This window comes from Vanacampus margaritifer, chromosome 14, assembly GCF_051991255.1.
Source record: "Vanacampus margaritifer isolate UIUO_Vmar chromosome 14, RoL_Vmar_1.0, whole genome shotgun sequence".
In the NCBI taxonomy this organism is placed as follows: domain Eukaryota; kingdom Metazoa; phylum Chordata; class Actinopteri; order Syngnathiformes; family Syngnathidae; genus Vanacampus; species Vanacampus margaritifer.
In genome coordinates this window covers 19,051,873-19,074,372 of record NC_135445.1, presented here as the reverse complement: position 1 = coordinate 19,074,372, position 22,500 = coordinate 19,051,873, and the positions used below count along the sequence as shown (strand labels likewise).

Sequence of the window (22,500 nt, the reverse complement as noted above, 5' to 3'; positions counted from 1 at the left end):
CACATTTTATTATTTTTGGGGTTGTTTTTTTAAATCTGAGTCAAGCAGGGAGGGAGTGATGAATAGTCAGCAGATCACCTCAGTCTCTCTTCTATTCTTTGCAATATAAAAAAAATTATTTACCGGTACCAATTTAAATCAGGATGCTGAATCCTCACTTGAGTCGTTGCACTGAGCAAATGTTGTGACACCACGCCTTCATTCTGCACGATTAAGATAGACATAACAGTGAAAATCCATACTACCAATGGTACAGGAATGGACTGGACAATTTTTACATGCTGGAGATGATCCAAATCAGGCATATTTAAGTGGACACTCACTTCAAACTCTATGTCTGTTTAGTACTTAGCGCTCTGCCTGCAAATATGGTAAGGAAATACATTGTTTTTATGTGCATTATTTGTTACTGGCCAAGCGCAGTATAAATTATGTATGTTTTTATGAGTGTGTTTATTTGTTTAAAACATTCAGATAACATGTTTTCTTTCCTTGATGGCACTGCAGTCAAAAACGGTTGTGAATCTTTTTGTGTCAGCACCAGATCACACACTTTTCTGCTTTATTTCATGATACCAAGCCATGGGGACACCTGCAGTCCTGAAGAAAAATATTTGTACACCTTTTGAGGTTTTTGTGTACCGTATGTGTGTGCGCGCATATTTGATTGTTTTGGTTTGAAATGAAACAATTATTTTGTCCCATAACAGATCATCTCCAGTGTGGGATGTGATATGCAATATAAGTCATGAAATATTTATTTATCTAAAATAACTCATGGACATTATATTGATTAACAAGCTACAACACATTCAAAGGGTGTACAAACCAAAGTGTGCTGTGTACTGTATATAAACTCACCTCTTCTCTCACATGACTGTTTCCACTCACCAATCACACATGTACTGTCCACTTGATGTTAACCAATGACTGTTACAGTACTAATTAAAGCTTATTGCAATCTAAGATGACAGAGAAGCTTGTAGTGATGTGTTTTACTTGATTGTAACTACTGACCTACGAGATTTTAAAGCAGTCAACAGTTATTGACAAGGGGGGTTAGTAGCCTATTTTGTGAAAAGAAACAGCGAAACAGAAAAAAGAGAATGAAGACATCAGGGCTCTATTGCTGCTCTATCCTCTATTTGAGGATGGTCGGAAGTACATGATGGTCGGAAGTCTGACTTTTCCGAGTTCAAACCAGGAAGGTGTACGGGAACGCCCCCTTCAACTCGGAAATTCCACTTGCAAAGTTGGGAAAAAAAAGGACCCCGACTTCACCCACGGATTATAACGTGACGTCACTACAACGGCGACACCTTTGGAAACACAGACCGTGAATGGTAAAACACAATGTACTCGAGTATAAAACGAAATAGCTTACTTCATAAATATTTGACATAACACCACGTAACGCAACGTATGCGACAGTATGCCGCTATCTCCTTGCATGAAATTATAAGGTAAACTACTGAACTGCATGAAATGCTTATAAAATATGATAAAAGCAATAAATGAAGCAAAATTGTGAGAAGGCAAGTTTGCTGAAGGTCAAAATGAGTTTTGAGGACCAAAATAAAAAAATATATCACTATCCACCATTTTGGTTGTTTACTTTCACCTAGAACGCTTTTAGGTAGGAACTGGGAAAAACCAACTCGGATAAATCCGACTTCCGACCATCCTCGAATGCAGCATTAATTCTTAGACAGTACAGCTGCGCTTGAGTTGTTCAATAAACATACTGTATGTTTACTGTAAGGCATTTTAACACAGTGTAGGATTTAGTGCCATCTAGTGGTAAGCTAATCATTCATTTTAAAAACCCACTATCAATTTCAGTGATATGTATGAAACTATGTTCTATCTATCACTTAAACATAATTTTTTGTAGGTCTCGTAATCGCTAATTATATGACAGGTTGTGCCGCGTCTTATAGGAGGCTGACATGCTTGGCTGGCTGCCATCTTTCTGCTACAGATACCTGAAGGAGAATAACTTGGCATACATAGTAAGCCTCTGGTGGTGTTTGCATTGAGTGTCTGACCCAATGGGTTGATCACCCCTTACCTTCACAGCTGGGGCCTGCAGGTGGTCATCGCTGAGGCCCGTCAGTTGGGCTCCTGCCGCTTGTCTCCCTCTGCTTTGTTCTCACTAGCTTTTGCTAGCTTCTCCCACTAGACGCTCTTGTTAGCCACTCCAGCTAGGTCTTGCTAGCCACTCCAGCGAATTCTTGCTCACTGCTCCCACTAGCTCGTACTTGATCGCTCACAGACTCCAAATTATAATTGGTGGTGCGCTTACAAAGTATGGTCCCTCTGAGGCACCGCTTCAAAATCGTTGTATTCTATTTGTTAACCACCTAATAGCACTAAATCACACACACAATCTCTTAAAGTTGACGTTTTTTTTACACCAATATTTTCCCTGTTACTGAAATAATCAATATCAGCTCTAAAAAAACATATTGGTTGGTCTATTGCTAGCATTTAGCACTGATGCCTGTGTCAACTTATCATGAGAGGTGTCTTTTGAAAGAGGATCCGAAATTATTTGTCCTCTTTGCGTGTTCCAAAACTTGAAGACAGATTTAATGTAAGAAAAAACACCTTTGCAAAAATGATTTTATCTAACAGAGATCTCTGGACATCGTACATGCTCCAAACTTCACAAAAATAGGTGGAATTTCAGAGTGCCGAATGTGTCTCTTCCGCGTGTAGAATGGCTTCTTATAGTTAAAAGACCTCCTCTCTTTCATTTGTAGACAAAACATACTCTCTGGGTACTTTTCCATGAGCGATGGCGAAAACAGAGTCAGGGGTGCGTGTTCAAAACAGATTCTGTTCTCAAGGACCAAATGTGTTTTCGCACAAAGCGCTGAGAAGGAACTTTTTTAGACTAAATAGTATGTCCCATCTTAAAGTCAGATTATACCGAAATCAACACCATCTGCTCTGCACAGGACACAAAACATTTCGACAAGGTTAATATAAAGAATTAAAATGTTAATAATGTGTAACAATGGTTAATAAAATGAAATGAAGAATTAAAAATGTTATAATATCTATCACTTGTCACAAATAATTTGGCAAATGAACTTAAAACTCTTAAATTCCAGCAGCAACTTCAGTCGAAACACTTAAAAAATGTTCACTGTAAAACATGTTACATATTTAGGAAAATAAACACAAACAAGTGTGTGCCTAATAATTTGGAACACAATGTAGAGACCGACAACCCACGCTGCATGCACAGTAGTCAGATGAGTGAACCACCAAGTAAGAGTGCACACACTAAGATCTTATTGTACAATTTATTAGGAAGTCATACCTTATATACAAGTGGTTTAAAAAAATAAATAAAAGTAGAAGTTCATATTACTATATCGGCACAAAAGCTAAGCTATGTACTATGGTAAACTTTACACAATCAGGACTTTTCAGCCAATCAGTCATCAGTGAGTTTGAAGAAAGAAAAACACAATCACAGATTATTTCAGAAGATGGAGCAATATATCTATTTAAACAACTTTTACAGTCCACCGCTGCCATTTGCAGGGGTTAGGGATTAGTGTAATAATAACGGGGGGAAAACATGTATAATTGAAGCCAATTGAAATGTATGGGGAAAAGATAATTAAATCTCAAAAACACTGAAAAACATTTAATTTAATATGCAATGTCTTATTTTGTGGAGCCGATCAATGATGTCATTGATCGATTGGGCTAATTAAGACATGACATCTGATCACCGATTTTGCATAAAATGCTAAATATGGGCCAATCCCGATCTAGCCAATCAGCTCAGTGTAAAGACTACAAGATAGGCAACAGTCTTGCACTTGTATGAAGAAAAACAAAATGAAGAGTCTCTTTCCCAACTTGTGAATGTAAAAAAAAAAAACATTTGAAAATAGAACTGTATTGTCAATCTAACAGGAACCATGAAAATCAGTTTGGTATATCCTCGCAATTAGTAGCGTTTAAGATTAAATTAAAAGCAATAGATCACAATCACAATTACTCACAGGAAACATAATTAGACACAAGTTTGGGGATACAGTGAGTCTGTATTATATAGTAGTAATTGTCTGTGTTATTTAAGTTTGGGTGAACTCATTGATTATATTGCACTTATGTAAAGGGATTTGGGAGGATAGATACATTTCACAGCTTGGTGGTAAAAGTTTTTATTGATCTTTGCTGTTATAGACTTTAATGTCGTTTAAAGACCCTCTAATGTGGGGGGATCATAAATTTGAGTTATTTTGAAGAAACAACAAATTTAGGCTGTTATACAAGCTATGCACTGACAAGTGTATAGTGTTGTCCCATGAAAAGATAAATATCTGATAAATAAGAGGTGTACACACTTTTGTGCGATACTGTAAATGTATGTATAAACAAATCAGAAAAAAGACTTCACAGGGTCTTTATTATTTGATTTTGTTTAAAATCATTATGAGGTTTCTGATCAAATTGAATGAGAAAACTTGATTAAAAAAATCGGCTAATGTATTCAAACATTAAAATATTGAGTTTATTTTTATTTTTTTACTGTTACCTGTTTGAATTTAATTGCTTTACATTCTAGTTGCCTCTGGTGGTCGACTTATGTCGTGCTGAAGGACTTGATGTAAAGGCAGCCACTTGTTAATCGATGCTTTAAAAGCAATAATCCATCTGTTAAAACACACACACAAAACCTATCATTACTATTTTATTTCACAAATAAACTGCTAAATTATACCTGAACATAAGCATCTAAAATAATGTACTGTACACCATTATATTTATTCCAAACAATATTACAGGTAGGATCAAAGGAGTGCCAAAAATGCCATGCTGAAGATCTGTACTCTGTGACACTGGCGGCGGGACGAAACCTTGTACTTTCCAAAACGGCACGTTTGTTCAACCATTAACATTACATCATCAAGGAGCACAAGCCATTTTCAACACTTTAGATTGGTCAATAGTTTGTAAACAAAACACTCGCTGACCAATAGTACAGATTTTTTTGGGGGGAAAAAAAGACATTTACCAAATTAGATTTATGAGGTTACGACCCGACGCCAGCGATATATTGTACAGAGTCTTCTTGTATTTTTTTTCTACAGATACTTTAATTCCTCAGCACACACAGAAAATTATAAACATTAAAATGGCTCAATGGTTTTGTTAATCATTTTTCACGTTCAGTAAAATAAAATAAGAATGCAAAGTCTCCTACCGTTTGTTCTCATTAGGATTGTCTGCACAGAAGTAGAAAGTCTTAAACTCATCAGATGGGGGTTTCAGCTCAATGATGGATTTCTTGCTTCCAAAATTCTGTTCTCGCACCATATAACCCTGAAGGTAGATCCCTCCTAAAGACAAAAAGAGTGTGAAATGAGGATTTTTTTTTTTTACAAAAATGTACCATTAACCCTTACACGTCTTTGAATAGGATACACCATAGCGCACCCTGGCATTGTATTCCAAGCACAGGAAGTTCAGTGCACACTATCGGGGCTCCGTAGCCTGAGCGGTCTACATGGCATGTAGATGTTGCGGAGTTTGTCACTGTCTTACTCACGACTGCCACCTCTGGCCTAAAGCGTAACTGCAGCCTCTGTCAATCTCATGTACGTGCACATGAATAAACTCATTCTTTCAGTTTTCTTGGAGGCTGTCCTCGAAGCCGGCCACTTTAGCGTTAACATTAACATTTTAAACTCCGCAATGCACTTTTAAGGAAAAGTGCATTGAGATAACCTTTGTTGTGTATTGGCCCAATCAAAGTTTTCATTGACATCACTCAAATTTTCGACACCTGTAAATCTGCCAAATCACACACTTTTACCCGATTATATTTCCATACCATGTGCGTGGGTTGCACGGATACCACTGTAAAAGTAGAGGCAGCCATCCTTTAAAATGGAGTAGTGCTGCTCCCAGGTATCCTTGCTTTTGTCCATTTTATGAAGCAACCCAAGGCACTCTGGCTTTTTCACAGCCAGTGGAGGGAGACTGGAGTTGTGTCTGGTGACATCCACCCACACGTGGCGCTGAAACATCAGAGTTGAGGAGATTAGTGCCAAATATAACAGATGATTAGTGTCTTTGAGCGGACGTCCTGTAGTCGAGTTACTTTTGCTATTTATAGAACTGTCAACAGGCAGTCTTACAAGATCTAAATCACAAAATGTTGACTCATTTTGGCACAAAAGCAGACAGTTTTTCTTTTTATTTGTACTTCATTGAGATTAATTTAAAATGTGAAGATAATTTTATCTGGGTAACTTAACCACTAAATATTACCAGAATAACCTTCGATTGATTAGCATCTCCATTAAAGATGGTAAACTAAAAAAAAATAATCTAGACGATAGGATGTTCTATGTAGCTCCACTAGTCTAAATACAGTATTCTGATTAGTATTGCGTTAATGGAATATGAATTAAGCAGCAAAATCCAGCATTTTTTTTATCAAATAACAGAAGGCGGCCATTTTGCCGCTTGCTGTCGAGTGAAAATTATATCACAGTTACTCAGGTGTTAGGTAAAAAACAATCACAGCTTAGCTTCAGAAAACAGGGGAGCTGTGTTTAAGAGCTCAGTATTGTTCATTCGGTAATTTTACCGATTTGACATGGCATCATCATTGCTCTCTCTCTTTTTAAATTTTTTTTTATTCTTTAATTTAAATTTTTTATTTTGTATGTGGGTGAGTATGCGCGTGTGTGTGTGTGCATGTGTGCGTGCGTGTGAGTGTGTACTCATTAGTTCACCTAAAACCTATTAAAAATCCCATACTGTTGACCTAAACCGAACACTTCAGAATCCAGCTAGAGTCGTGAGGTTGTCAGGAGACCCGAGAAAGGATCAACGAAAAGAAAGGAAAGTGAAATCCAGCACCGACCAGACACCACCTACTACCCACTGGGTTACAACAAATTAGGGAGACCAAAGGAGAGACTGAGAAAAGGGAGGAAGGATAGATGAAGCAGAGTGAGATCCACAGACATCAGCCTCCACCGATTCAACGACCAGAGGAAGAAGCAGGTTGTGTTTGAATTTCGATAGATGCTGGTGTGGTGGATTTGGCATGCATGAAAACGTCCACCAAAGAGGGGAGCCGTCAACCCCGGCCAGGACAGAGCAAGCACAACACCTCAGGGCCCCCCAGGCCACGGCAGCGCCAAGGGACAACCCCCGTGCCCCGCAGGGGCCACCGGCCGGAGAGCAAACCCAGAAGCCAGGAGCGCCCACCACCCCAACACGGCCCGCGCCCCCAACCCAACGCAGCAGCACGGTCAATCACTGATGATGAGTGACATGGAATGGTCCAATGATTGATGAGCGCTATGAGCAGATCATGCATGCAATACAAGCTGACAGGCAAGTTTAAAATGGGCAGGAACACAATCCCCCCAAAAAGTGGACATGCTCAGAGAAAAGACAGCATTTGATCACTGCAAAGTTAAAATACATTCCACATAACATACAGTTTTGGGATTGTAGTGGGCATAATATTACCTAAATGTTCTCAGTAGTGCCTAAAATTATGGTATTAGAACAAAAAGGACATTATTTAGCAACATCTATATATTCAAAAATGAGGTTAATAAAAAAAAGTAAACTTTTTCATTGACTGTTACCAGTTTTAATCGAAAGTATCGTTCAAACTGCTTCCTGGTTGCATTCACCTTTAAGGTTTGACTCTTACCTGCATAATAGGATGAATCGCTCTCTCCATAGCTTCCAACCACCTAAATACACACAAAAAAAAGTTGAATATATACACACTAGTAGTAAATACTTTCTTGTATTAAAGAGTTGTATCTCCCTTTTCATCTCCTGGTTGGAAGTTGCACAGAGGTAGTACACCCTATTCGCAGATAGAGGATGGCACTTTAACACAAAAGCTTTACCAAGGGAAAGATCCGGCCCCACCTCACCCCCTTCCATCTTTAAAGCTGCTAAAGCTTGACTTTTGCCTTCATCCTGTAATAAACAACATGGACTAATGTCAGATAACCCTGTGGAGTTGTTTATTAAAAGGGAATCTATTATTGACAGTTCACCCGTTTGTGTCTGTAGTAATAAAGCCAGCAGTCATGTGTGAGCACAAACCACCTCTTCCTCCAGCCTCGAATCAGACCAGACTGTGTACGCTTGTGAAGATATCCACGACATGCTGGTCTGGGGGTATTAGGACTGCGACCAATATCTGAACCAATAGTCAACGTTAGCTCCTCTGGACCTAAAACATTAATATTGCAAGTCAGCTAATAGTATGTTGTTTATCATTATTGTTTAGATTTGTGTACAATTAGATAAAGTTGTCAAGTGAATTACTGCCCAAGCATACCTTGGCGGGCCAAATTAGCTGCCTCGGAGTGAGAAATACTGGTGACATCAGTTCCATTGACAGCCAGAACGTAGTCACCGACCATCAAACTCGCTTCTTCTGCCGCACCATCTGAAACCACACACATTGGTTTCCTCCCACAATGCAAGCATATGTACACTACTCACATGTTTTGAGTTATTCAGCTTTCAGATTAAATTTAAGGATAAACTTAAATTGTGCTATAACCCTGTGAACAGGATGGATGCACAGCGCCTTTCCCCAGAAATCAGCAGGCATCAGCTCCAGTTACTCATTATCATAATTAGGACATGTGGTAGAGAAAATTGATGGGTGGAACTACTAATAGGGTAATTTTATAAAGTGGTTAGAATCTCTATTTAAAGATTTCTATTTCACTGCCATTGACGTTTATAGACGTCAAGTAAAAACCTACGGAGCACTGCCAAAGACGTCATCCAATTTTTTATTTTTTTATTTTTTGAAACGGGTGCGGGCAAGGCTTCCGGAGCTGTGGTGAAAGTTTCCAGCCGGTCTGTTTTTTTTTTTGGCCCCTAGAGGGCAGCGATGACTCTCTTTTGACAAGATCGGGTGGGCGTCAGTAGAGGCGGAGCTAGAGCGTCGAGCAGGAGATGAGGGGGGGGAGTGGGGGTTGTGGGCCGGTGGGGTGCCTGGTGGGCCTGCAGTGCCCCGTCCTGCTGCGTTGGGTTGGGGGCGCGGGCCGCGTTGGGGTGGGGGCGCTCCTGCTCCTGGGTTTGCTCTTCGGCCGGTGGCCCCTGCGGGGCCCGGGGGTCGTCCTTTGGCGCTGCCGCGGCCTGGGGGGCCCTGAGGTGTTGCGCTTGCTCTGTCCTGGCGGGGGTCGACGGCTCCCCTCTTTGGTGGAGATTTTCATGCATGCCAGATCCACCACACCAGCATCTATCGAAACTCAGACACAATTTGTTTCTCCCTCAGGTCATTGATTCGGTGGAGGCGGGTGTCTGTGGATCTCACTCTGCTTCGTCTGTCCTTTCTACCTTTCCTCAGTTTCTCCTTCGGGCCCTTGAGGTCTCCCTGATTTGTTGGAATTTAGATGTCTCTGGGGTTGGTGAAGGACTCTGGTTAGTGGCCCGGTGGGTGGTGTCTGGTCGGTGCTGGGCTTCGCTTTTCTTTCTTTTCTTTGATCCCTCTTCGGGTCTCCTGGCGGCCCCACGACTCTGGCTGGATTTTGAAGTGTTTGGTTTAGGTGAACGGTATGGGAATTCTTATTTTTTTTTACACGCACGCACGCACGCACACACACACACATACCCAAAAAAATTAAATATATATATATATATATACAGTATATATATATATATATATATATATATAAAAAAAGGGAGAACAATGATGATGACATGTCAAATGATCAATACTGAGCTCTCCCCAGAAAAAAAAACTGAGAATTTCGGTGAAAGTAACCATTTTCTATTGTTGATTACTGAAGAACGGAATAAGGTAGCAACAAACTTTTTTTTTCAGATGAGCAGCAGAAAGCTGAGAGTCCAATCTTTCATTTGGTAGTATGTGTGTTTCCATAGTCCAAACACAACATTTTCTGTGGACCTTGAAAGATCACTCAAAATGCTTAAATCGGCTGGCAGTGGGGACAACCCGTTTCTGAAAACGTCTGGCAGTGAAAGAGGTAAGTGTCTTTGAGTGTTTGTGATTGTCTTACTTGTGTCAACTTCTGTGACCACAATGGGTTTAGAGAACTGTATTCGAAAGCCCCAAGGGTAGTCTCTTGTCCCTTTGTTGATCTTGACAGTCCTCTCACGAACTGAAAAAGTCACATTTGTTGCATGAAAGTAGTACGTGGTACAAAAGGTGAAATCTAATGAGACAATGAGTATAATATTTTAATAGTTATTTTTCAAAAAATAGAGGAAAATAAATATTAGGCTGTTCCCCAAAAATGTCAATGGTTGTTTGTTTACAGTATAAGTGCCGTACACCCACCCTCTCGACCAAAGACAGCTGGGATAGAGTCCAGCTAACCCACAACCTTGTTAAGCACAAGCAGTTTAGAAAATGGATAGATTGATATTGTAACGCGTGATTGGTTTGGTTCGAGTACAGCCATGGACGAGCGCTACTGCTTAGCCAAGCAGGGAGCAAAAATAGGCTGAGTGTCCACATGCACTTGCTTTATTAAAAGGACAAAAAAAAAAGTTCTCGGCGCTATCACATGTTATCATAAAGTGTACAGTTCAGGACAGGACCGCTCAGGTCCACAGTGTAAACTTCAGATGGGAACTTTCGCTGGTTCTTTTATATTGAAGGCTCGCTACACTAATAATAACAAGAGACTGCATATTCTCAGTTGAGCTATTTACTGCATGCCAGAAAGATCAAGACGTAGAGCCTTTTTTGCTGAATGCAGAAGAAGGTCTGATCTATTCAAAATGGTCTCTATTCTTATACTGTCTTGGCCGCCCAACCACATGGGGGCGGCTCAGCCAAGCCCATGTGAAAATGTGTGACCTGATGATCTTAACAGGTTTTAACTGTATAAGTGTGCCAGAGTGCAGAAAGATAGGAAGACACCAAGCCAGGACAGGTCATTGCGACAACGGCCTAGCTCAAGTCACCTATCAAATCATTAAGAGACCTAATCTAACAACGGTAACAACAAAAAACTCTTGAGAGGCAAAACGAAAAAGTGACCCATCGGCATGACAAAACAAAGAAGCGCCACCATGTGGCGCGGTGCCATACTACGGATTGTTATACCGCTACAGTATATAGAGTATAAATTCAGCTTACTTGAAATAGTTCGAGTTCGAGTGCTGGAAGGAATAGAACTGGGGACATCTTTCTTTCCTTGATATAGCCATGCAGTGGAATGGAAAGTCTCTGCATAGAATCCTTTGTTTTCATTGTCTTGAATTGTCAAGTCCATCGAGTGAACATCCTCTGATACTAAAAAAATAAAATAATTAAAAAAATAAAATGAATAAAAAGAATGCATCAAAAGCATAACAACCTGAACATAATAGTTCTACAACCCCAATTCCAAAAATGTTGGTATTATTTTAAGGGAAAACTATGTTGATTTTAAATTCCATGGTGTCAACAAATCTCAAAAAAGTTGGGACAATGCTGTTTTCACAACTGTGAGGCATCCCCTCCTTTTCTTACAACAGTCTGCAAATGTCTGGGGATTGAGGAGACACGTTTCTCAAGTTTAGAAATAGGAATGCTGTCCCATTCTTGTCTAACACGCGTCTCTAACTGTTCAACTGTCTTGGGCTTTCTTTGTTGCACCTTCCCCTTTATGATGCGCCAAATGTGCTATATAAGTGAAAGAATTGGACTGCAGGCTGGCCATTTTAATACCCGGTGCTAATTGGTGCTGCATGTGGTTTGGCATTATCGTGTTGAGAAATGCAAGATCTTCTCTGATAGTGATGATGCGTGGATGGGAGCATATGTTGTTCTCCAATCTGAATATACCTTTCTGCATTGATGATGCCTTTCCAGATATGGAAGCAGCCCATGCCACACACACTCATGCAACCCTATACAATCACAGATGCAGGTTTATAAACTGATAGCTGATAACAACTTGGGTTGTCCTTGTTCTCTTAATGATGATGATATAGCGCCCCAGTTTTCCACAATAACTTTGAATCGTGATTAATCTGACCACAAAACAGGTTTCCACTTTGCCACACTACATTTTAAATAACCCCTGGCCCAGAGAAACGCCTGCGCTTTTTGGTCTGCTTTAGAAATGGCTTCTTCTTTGTACTGTAGAGTTTCATCTGGCAACGGCGGCTGGCATGGTGGATTGTGTTCACCCACAATGTTTTCTGGAAGTATTGCTGAGCACTTTCTGTGATTTCCCTTACAGTAAGCATTCCAGTTTGCGGTGCAGTGCCGTGTAAGGGCCCGGAGATCATGGGCATCCAGTATGATTTTTTTGGCCTTGACCCTTACACACAGAGATTGTTCCAGATTCTCTGAATCTTTGAATGATGTTATGCACTGATGATGATTACTTCAACCTTTTTGCAATTTTTCGCTGGTAAACACCTTTCTGATATATCTCCACTATCTTTCTGCGCAACATTGAAGGAATTGGTGATTTTCTACCCATCTTCGCTTCTGAGAAACACTGCCTTTCCGAGAAGCTCTTTTTATACTCCAAGTTGCCAATGGACCTCATTAGTGGTAACTGGTCTTCCAGCTACTTTTTTATAAGTGCAATTGACTCAGCCTCTTATTGCTACCTGTCCCAACTTTTTTTTTTAGATTTGTTGGCACCATGAAATTTACAATCAACATATTTTCCCCTTAAAATGATACATTTTACTTTTGACCAGACATCTATGTTCTATTCTGAACAACATATTGAAATTTGGCCCTTCCACATAATTGCATTCAGTTTTTATTCAAAATTTGTATAGTGTCCCAACTTTATTGGAATTGGGTTTGTACACGAATGTGTCGTGTTGACAGTGGGGCCATAACTGCTCGCATTAATTACCTTAATGAATTATTGTGTATTTAAACTTTTTTATTTTTATGACACAAAATTTTCATTTAAAATTTTCAAGAATTACGTCATGGAGGTTTTCCAGTCAAGTTGTGAAATGATGCATATAGTGTTGTCACGATACCAACATTTTGACTTTGATACTATATCTGCTTAAAATACCTTGATACCGGTACTGAAACGATACCTCAACAAAAATCGAAAACATCAGCAAAAGCAGCAAAATTATCTTTTATTAATTCAAAATATTAGGATATATACATGTTAATTTATGTAAATACTGTATATATTTATGTATATACAGTATGTGCTTTCACATTGCATGCCATATTTTTGAAGTACAGTACTGTATTTGACTGCATTTGTTGTTATCCGTTTTAAATATTGGTAATACATTAGCACTCCTCCCATGACTCAATGTAATGTTGCTTTAGTGTGCGTGCATGTCTCTGCTCTTCTCCATTACGCTCCCAATTAGTCGAATGTGTAATCAAATACTACAAACTTGAACCAAAATAATTCACACTCGACTTATTTTTTAAGGGAAGTGTCAAAAAATGTCTCACAACCTGTCGCTCTGTCAGTCATCTGGGCTTTTTCTATGTATAACTTTGATTTTCTACTGTATGCCTGTTCATTGAACGCACCTTGAGTCCACTGCAGGGCCAGGAGTGATTGTTGCTTTTTTTCTGCTTCTCCACGAAAAAACATTTGCTCTTGTTACAAAACGTCATGTCAGTTGGCTTGCCGTGGCTGTCGGCCATGTAAGAAAAAAACTTCCATAGACACTTTGCACGTCGTACTTCTCAACGAGGAGTGGACGGCCAGCGAGCGCTACACTTAATTAGCGCGAGTGCTTGCAGTCTACAATGCATGAAACCTTAATTAACTTGTTATGCTTCTAAACAAGGAGTGCACGGCCAGCGAGCTCGTCAGTGTTCTGTGCGTGAAGCCATCTTCCTGAGCCCTCTCGCACACAAGCTGAAAGAGGCATGCAGCTTAAGGCGTTTTACACATACAGTATCGGTAGACAGGTGGCCATGCGTGTATGTGTACCCCTGTTTCGTATTTATTTTTTGAAGTACCGGTGCTAAAATGTTTTGATACCAAGCCGTTTTTGACGCAAAAAAATCGAGGTACGGTACTGGTACCGGTATCCCATGCAACACTAGATGCATAGCACAGAGTCAGCCCTGTTACGAGTTTTTAATGACATCCTCTGCTCTTGAGTGGATTAGATCCTATTTGGCTGTCAGAACTTTTTGTGTTAGCCTTGGTTGCTCTGAGTCCCACAGTGCCCCACTGTCGTATCATTTGGCACTCCGCAGGGTTCAATTCTGGGGCCTCTGCTGTTGTTTTAGCTATCTTGTCGTCTTGTTGTATGACTTTGTATATGACGTTGATTTGTTTTAAAATGTCCTATAAATAAAGTTGAGTTGAGGAATTCAAGTAAAAGACGTCCTAATTGGAAGCATATAACCAAATGTCCTCAGTTTTCTTTACCAAAGGCATATTTGCCGAATATAGAGCATTATTATTTCACAAATATCCTTTGGACTTGGTTAGAATTAAAGCCCAGAAATAAAAAAGTAATCTGGTATGACCACTGTTTGCATCACGCACATTGGAAGGAGTTGCACTACATTACGACGCTTAATGGAAATTATATTAGGATAGTATGAAGACCATGCAACAAAGATTTGTTTTCAGGGGGTTTCTGATTGCACAGAAATGTTGTAACTGTTTGATCTAGATGTGTGGGTGTTGTGTCAGTGTTGCTAACTTAGTGGCTTTGTCTCTATAATCAGCAACTTTTCTGACCCCTCTAAAGATAATTTTTCTAGTAAGTTCCAAACTTTTTTTCTGCATAGGTGGCAAAACCAAGTCCAGAAAGTAAAAACCCTGCCACAGTTTGGCTTTAGCCCCAGGTGCTAACTATTGAAGTGAATCTTCTGTTTCAATTTAATTATAACTGTTTTGATTTAGTTATAACTATTTAGAATTGGACATAACTGCTTTAATTTACTCAGTATAGCTCTGTGTGAGAATTTAAATTGATGTGAGGGGGTGAAGCAAATGTTTTAATTAGATTCCTTTGTAATTTACAACCGGTTGAGCAGGGGGGGTTGGTGCCATCCCGTCTGGCTCTGAAAACAACATCAATCTTTATCTTGTGACTGCGTGGGGGCAGAAGAGGAAAAACACGGAGACGAAGAGGGAGCGGAGGAACGGCTGAGGATTGGTGGAAGAAGAAGGGGACGGACTTTTAGAAGGACTGAAGGATATTAGTGTTGCTCGTGGGAGGAGCGTCACAGATGGGAAAGAACATGGCGGCGCTTGGCTGCATTCCATCTGTCCATAAGCTTATGACAATAAATCCTTAAGGAAAGCCTGATTTCACCGATCTCATTTGTCTGATTCTGATCATCAACATTATGAACACAGGAAAACAAAGATCGTTTTCCAACACTAGCTAGCTCCCACAGTGCTCGTTTACCAGCTAGCGAGTTGTAGCTAGCTAGCTAGCATCAGTCAAACTGTGAGCAGGGTTTTTACTTTCAGGTACTAGCTAGCTACCTCCCATGGTGCTCGTTTACCTGCTAGGGCGCTAGCTAGCATCAGGGGCTATAGCCAAACTGTGGCAGGGTCTTTACTTTCAGGACCTGGATTTACCACCTCTTCGAAAAGAGAAGAGTTGCCATGAAGTAAAACTCAAATTCTAAAATAAAAAGATTCTGGTGGTGTGCAAGTACTTTTGCCCAGTGTTTGTTTTTCAGTACTTTGATGCTGATTGTTTCAAACCTGCCTGATTCCTCTGTGATGTCACTGGTAAACGAGCTTCGTCCAGCAGAGCTCCACTGTTTGCTGTCCTTGGAAAGTTTTCGCCTCTTGGCCCAGGAGTCAGGCGTACCGCTGTCTGCATCGTTGAGGCTAAGAAGTTTCAGATGCTCTTTGGCCTCCAGTGAGCCTGAAATTACATTGAAGCTATCACAAGAAGGATTTATCTAAATACCCACCTTGAATGAGTCATTTCATGAAACTTGCATCTTGTTATGGACTTTTTATCCGGTCTCTCACTGGTATTGGGATGTTCTTGAATGTTTGTTGCTGTGTTTAAAAATCCATTGGCAGGAAATGATGCAGAAGGTTTAGCACAGTCTTCTGAACAACAGCTTTCTTTGTTCAGTAGTGACTCTTTTGTCTTCTCATCTCTCAGGGACAGATTGGCATTTTTATTAAATGCTTTACATTTAATGTCTTCAAAGGTGCTTAGTGAAGGGCCGTCAATGTGCTGCAAAGTGGATATACTGTGTTCCAAATTTGAGTCCATGAGAAAACTTTGCTTGAATAAACCAGTTGATGCCTTAACTGTTGAATTTTCATTTTCGCCATCCCTGTTCTGGCCTGATAACTTAGGGTGGCATTGCACAACGCGTTCCTCTGAACCACTGCAGGATGGAGGAATCACTCGAATGGCTAGTGCGCTTTGGTTAAGCCGTCCTACACAGAGCTCTGGACTGTGGCACTCCAGTTCTCCCATTTCTTGGTCGAATCCACTGTCTGCGACCTCACTTTGATCAGTTTTATCGATGCAATCATTAGGATCATCAGATTTGCTTTGTTCTCGAAGTTGTTCACTGACTGCAAATGTGTTCTCAGGATGATCATCACAGCAGGGCATGCTGAAAGGTATGAAGCAATGTTTTCTGAGCATGCTTGGGATCCCCAAACTCTTCATTTGGGTCAAAGGGGAGATGGTTCCTGAGGAAAAAGATTCGCTGTAGGACACAAAACCTTGCGTCAAACTTGTATCCATGCTAGGAAACGGCTGACGTATTCTCTGTGGGAACAAGCATTTGCCGTGTTCTATACCAGCAACACAGGATTTTGTTTTCGGGCATTTGATGAAATCTTTGGTCAAACTAGACCTGTTGGTAGTCAATGAAGGTCTCATGGACATGGAGTTGTAATTGTCTAACTCTAAGAACTCATCAAATGAAGGGGCCAAATCTGCATTTCCCTTGATTTGATCATAAAATGTCTGTCCAGATTCTTCATTGGGTACTCGGTCAAATCGTCTTTCTTGCGTCTCACCTGTGCTGCAGGAACTAATCTTACAAGAATTCAGATCGGCTACCAGGCCTTCCAAAGTACAATATTTCATGTCAGCAAACTCTTGAGGAGGTGGAATGTCCCAGAGCTGATCACTACTGAAGCTTTTGCAAAAGAGCCTCTTCTTTCTTCGAGGCTTGATGTTTATCAGTGCCGGTGGGTATTTTGATCTTTGCTCATCATGATCTGTGCATTGACTGTTGCTTGTTACACATTTGAATGCATTTTTGGTTGTGTCCTCACTCATGCTGCGTGTATAATTTGATGTACTTTGACTTCTGCCATTGGCCACGTGCTCTAATTGTTGCTCGTTATTTGGACTCCACTTTTGTTCGTCTTTGATCTTGCCAAAGTTCTTAGTACAGTCTTGCTTTTCATTTATAACAAGAACAGTGGTATTGATGTTATTGGTATTGTGCTGAGTGAATTCTTTAATTTCAAGCTTCACATGTGGCCCCATGCAATTAATATTGATGATGTTTGTAACTGGCGTACCTAAATGAGGAGGATTTTCGCTTATAGGCTCATGCGACTGCTGAAATGTGATCTTTGAGGGCATTTCTTTCATATTTTCAACAGACACAGATGTTACTATCTTCACTGCCCTCTTGGTGTGCTCTGTGGTAGTGTTGTAAGTATTTTGGTTCTGAGATGAACTGATATGACGATCTTGCTTTAGTCTTTTCTCCCCCCTTGGTGGCTCATTGTCACATTTTTCATCATCTTCTGATCCTGACAGATTTTTTTCCTTCCCAAGACATTCTTTCGCCCCTCTTTCAAGGATGTTATGTTTATAGTCCACACTGTTGTTTTTATCCTGCTTGTATGAAATGTATGGTATCCTGGTGACACTTTCTGGAGAAAAAAAAAGTTCAAACATTTATTAAAACCATGAATAGGTTTACTGTAGATTTTCCCAACATATACATTAAAGATACCTCTTATCAAAGGATTTGATTGGTGATTTCCATAACAGTGTATAACACATACTTTCTTTTTTTAAATTGGGACAGTAATTATTGGCTCACATTTATTTTATTGATCATCACGCTGGCACACATCTATTGGCAAATGCAATTTTATTTGTTGAAATACTTTAATGTCTAATGTTATTTATCATTAGTTTGTATTTTTATGTTTATGTCACGGTAATACAAGAATATATAGTAAATTTGGACCTTGATCTGTAAAAAGGCATAACTCTGCTCTAGAGTAATAAAGTCATACATTATTAGCACTACAAATGACTTCGCTCATCTTGAATAAAAGACAATACAATATGTATCTCAATATATTTCAAAATGGAAGGATTTAATTCAGTTGGATTTTATGCACTAACATCTTTTACAAATAAAAATCAAACAAGCAAAAAACTGATTTCTTGGTTCAAACCGTTTTTTTTTTTTACAACCTTAGAAGTGGCCTCACAAATTTGGCTATTACCTGCCTAATTTGAATCTGATACTCCTATAAAGCCTTAAGTTTGTTGCCAAATATTGACACCGTACTTGCAGGTGAGGAAAAATTTGACTTTGCTAAGCACAAAATAAATGACATCACTCACGTTTACTGCTGCTGGAGCTCCTCCTCCACCGACTGTATCTCCTCCTCCCCCTCTTGCTCATTTTAAAATCCAAAACAGCCTCACATTAACTGGAATATAAATCGTTTCATATGAAAGGATGTTTTTTTTTTTTTTTTTAAAGTAGCCAATAGTACAAGTCTAACATGTTTACTCATCTAACCAATAACAAACTTTTCAGACCAGAATTTTTTTTCAAATGTGGCAAACACACTTTCTTTTCTTTTTTTTGAAGTGTAGTGCCATTTCAATAATAGCAGTAAATGTTACAATATAACAGAAACTAAAACAGAACATACATACGCACTACAAAAGAGCAACAAGTTTGAAATTTTTAACCTGGTGTCCCAGGAAAGTTATACTACGCTACTTACTACAGTTTTCCAAATGTGATTATGGTAAATAAAAACGACCAGCTTACCTTCTATTAAAAATATTGATGAAAATGCTATGTTTGAAGTGAATTGCAGCTCCTCCGTACTTTCTACGTCGACTCTGTGGTTGCAGACTGCTCCACTTCTTATTGTTGCTATTCTCAAACGTAAAGCAGCTTACTATGTCTAATCTTAAGAGATACCGCACACAGCATTGCCGGTGTGAAACATATTAATTCAATGCACTTTATCTCCCTCTTGCCATTGTGACTGAAATTATGTAACATCAAGAAAATTATTTATGCTTGCCGTACATTTAAAACAAGATGCTTTAGGGCATACATTGCTATAGTCCCTTTACTAAATGAAGAAAAAAAACAAAAAATATTCATCATCATTAAGCCTTGGAATGCCATGCACACATAACACATAACCAAACAATCTGTTCTGTTTGTTCAATCTGTTCATCTAATCTAGGAATTTACTGATAACTGATACATTGATCGAGTTTACAACATCATACAGGACAGATAGATCATTTAATCTACCACTCTTACCTGAACCTGGCTCTTTCTTTTTGCTTTTTTTTTTTTTTAAACAGACAACAATCTTTTATCTAGATGATGCTACTTGTACTGTACTCACGCACGCACGTCGCCAGAACATCTCGGTGGCTAGAGTGACGCGACACCTCACTGAGAGATGGCCATACATGGACATCATTCACATTTTCAAACCCTCTCTGTAACCGTGAAGTCGTAGCTTCCACAGGGTTTCATGAAATAAAATGCATGCGTATCCAGAGCCTTGCTCAACACTCATAATACAAGCAAAAACAAGTCTAAAAAAAAAAAAAAATCTGCTGAGCTTTATTTACTAGATAATGACATTTTCTTTGCTGTTGCTTTGCTTTCATGTACTACCTCATAGTCTACTTCTACTTCATGTACTGATTCGTTAAAAGACAATCAATTGTCACCGATGGCAGACACCATTTTTCATACTGTGACCGATTCATTTAAATCGTATACACCTAAAAAGCACAATGACATAAAAATCTCTTAATTCTTTACCATTTTAAACGTTGCTTTTTACCCCTCTGTATATGTGTGCATTTTATTTCATGAACTTATAACTGTGGGTGATATGATAAACAGTGACTTGACAGCCATGACGTGCTTGCTATGGTGGTAAAAGTAATGGTTTTGATTGATTTAAAATCGCTGACTTTTGTACTGATATACAAAATCTTTTGGAGTTTTGACTTCAGATAAATTACAAATGTGTGTTGTTTTTTATGTGCAGTTAATACAAATGTCATCAAGAATGTCATCCAATCTAGGAATACTGTATTCAACTATCCATCTGGGGGAAAAAAACACAGAAAAGTCACAGCTATGAAAATATTCCCCTAGAAATGTAGGTAACCAGAGAGTTGGTGATGGGTGGCATTGGCCAGCATATAACAACGCCCTTTCACGCAGTGTGGCAGCCCAAAATGGACACAATTAGCATCAAATACTTCTACTGTATTGAAAAATACCATTAGAATCTTCTCTGTTCCTACAGACCGGACTCACGCCTTCCTGAGAGTCTGGTTATGTCTTCCATTTCATTCTTTTTCATTTGGGAATGACTTGCAGTTTTCACCATTTTTTCCCCTGAGAAGTGTGATCTACTGTATAAGAGAAATAGCCCCCCGCAAAGGTCAAAATGCTTGAGAAATAAGGGGAAATTGGTCTTCACCATCCATACAAATTAATTCCCACATCCAATACTTGTTATGGGCAAATCTCGCATAAAATGGGCTGCATAATGCATGTAAGGGAGTACAAACAGAATAGAATAAGCAGTTCAGGAAAATGGATGGATGGATAATAATAATTCAGATACGGCGCTAAACCGGGGCTAGGGGGTGCTATAGCACTGTCACAAATCTGTGTAGCCCAGTTAGAACCCTCTATCATATTATGTTATACGTATTTTATCCAGCTTTGCCACATAGCCTACTGTACATGTATCTGGCTAACTTACTTTAACTGATTTTTTATTTTTTTTTGCTCAGGGTGATTGATTTCGTAACAATACCAGTGTTTAGATAACCGTGCTCTCCAAGCTAAATTCTTGCGGTATTTGTGAGTTCACAAACTCCGGAGAATACATCTTGTACCGCACAGAGGCGAGTCTAGGATCAGAGGTTTAGGGGTGCTATAAAGACATTTAGGGGAGCTTGGGTACTAACAGGGGGTATGTGATAGATAGCTTGTCGTGGTTTGGGGTTACTTCCTGCTCCAAAAATTGCATGGGAAGTCAGTGAGTAAATCGAATCTAATAAAATTTACGCAAATGAGAAAAGGACTTAAAATATAAACATATCCCAAACCTCATCTCTTGAGAAGGGTACTCTTTTTGATACAACAGCTACTCAACATACGCATTGACAGTATGCATGTTTCTGGAGTAAACCAGCTCCCCACAGTTTACAGTGAGAATTAACATAAATTGACCTTGGACTTGTTTTTGAAATTTTATTTTAAATTCAACATACAACATATAAAATATGTTAACAGAAATTAACTTTTTAATACAGAATGATTGTTTTTGACTATACTTGTCTGTACTGTCATAAAAAAAACATACATTACATACACATCAAAAAAAGAAATGTGCTTGAATCTACAAAATAATAATAATGCAAGTACAAGTCTGTGAATTGGTGAAGTACAGACACATATAAAACATATGCATGAAAACAAATTGACTTTAACACTGTTTGTGTCTGCCTTTTTACATTTTGTCTTTATACTTATATATAAATATTATATATATACTTATATAAATACTTTAGAATTGAGCTTTTGTTTGCTGAAAAACAATCTTATGTCCATGAGGCTAGTTTTTTTTTCTGTGCAGACACACACACCATGCACGCACGCCACACACGTTATAGTAAGCTAGCCAATAGCAGCACGATAGAGACATTAATATTAACACTTGTTTCACTCATTAGCACGTAGCAAACATGTTTGAGATGCAAAAAAGCAGACTAGTAATAAATAATGTCTTGGTGTTGAGTGGTAGAAGGTAAGAAACTTTTCACATATCCTGGTAAAAGGAAGGAACACTTTCACTAGAGAGACATACCTTGCGACTGCCGGACTGAGGAGGACGACGCGCTCCGCTCCTCTGCTTGTAAGCAGTAGAGGGGGAGGGGTCGAAGTGGATCAAACCATTTTCAATCAAATGAGGGGTGTAGTGTATTTTTGTTGTTTACTTTGTTTACTTTTTAATTATTATAATATATATATATATATATATATATATATATATATATATATATATATATATATATATATATATATATATATATATATATAGCTACAGGTTTCTAGCTTGTTAAAAGGAACACACAGTAAAAATATATCTATATACTAAATTTGGGGGGTGCTATTGTTCAGTTTAGGGGTGCGGTAGCACCGTGTTACCGAGCATGGTAATTTCCACTGTTGATTTCGACCAATCAAGATATGCAGCTGTGACGAAACCAGGAAGC

At 39.1% G+C, this 22,500-nt stretch overlaps 1 protein-coding gene across 11 annotated transcripts; it reads right to left on the bottom strand.

The window, feature by feature from the left end:
- Positions 1-3,300: 3,300 nt before the first annotated feature.
- LOC144064022 (uncharacterized) lies at positions 3,301-22,139 on the bottom strand. Of its 11 annotated transcripts, none has more exons than XM_077586158.1 (13): positions 18,995-22,127; positions 18,556-18,644; positions 15,924-17,846; positions 15,685-15,846; positions 11,144-11,299; positions 10,056-10,157; positions 8,357-8,467; positions 8,070-8,248; positions 7,834-7,989; positions 7,712-7,756; positions 5,864-6,050; positions 5,234-5,369; positions 3,301-4,683 (listed from the first exon to the last, which is right to left on the bottom strand). In XM_077586158.1, exons 2-13 carry the CDS (start codon positions 18,614-18,616, stop codon positions 4,584-4,586), a joined length of 3,318 nt encoding a protein of 1,105 aa, XP_077442284.1. In that variant the 5' UTR covers positions 18,617-18,644; positions 18,995-22,127; the 3' UTR covers positions 3,301-4,583. The 11 variants fall into 11 exon arrangements, 7 of the variants coding, with proteins under 7 accessions (XP_077442284.1, XP_077442285.1, XP_077442291.1 ...); XM_077586159.1 differs by having other exon boundaries at positions 15,957-17,846; XR_013296688.1 differs by lacking the exon at positions 3,301-4,683 and adding an exon at positions 7,522-7,541 and having other exon boundaries at positions 18,995-22,132.
- Between the last annotated feature and the right edge of the window lie 361 nt (positions 22,140-22,500).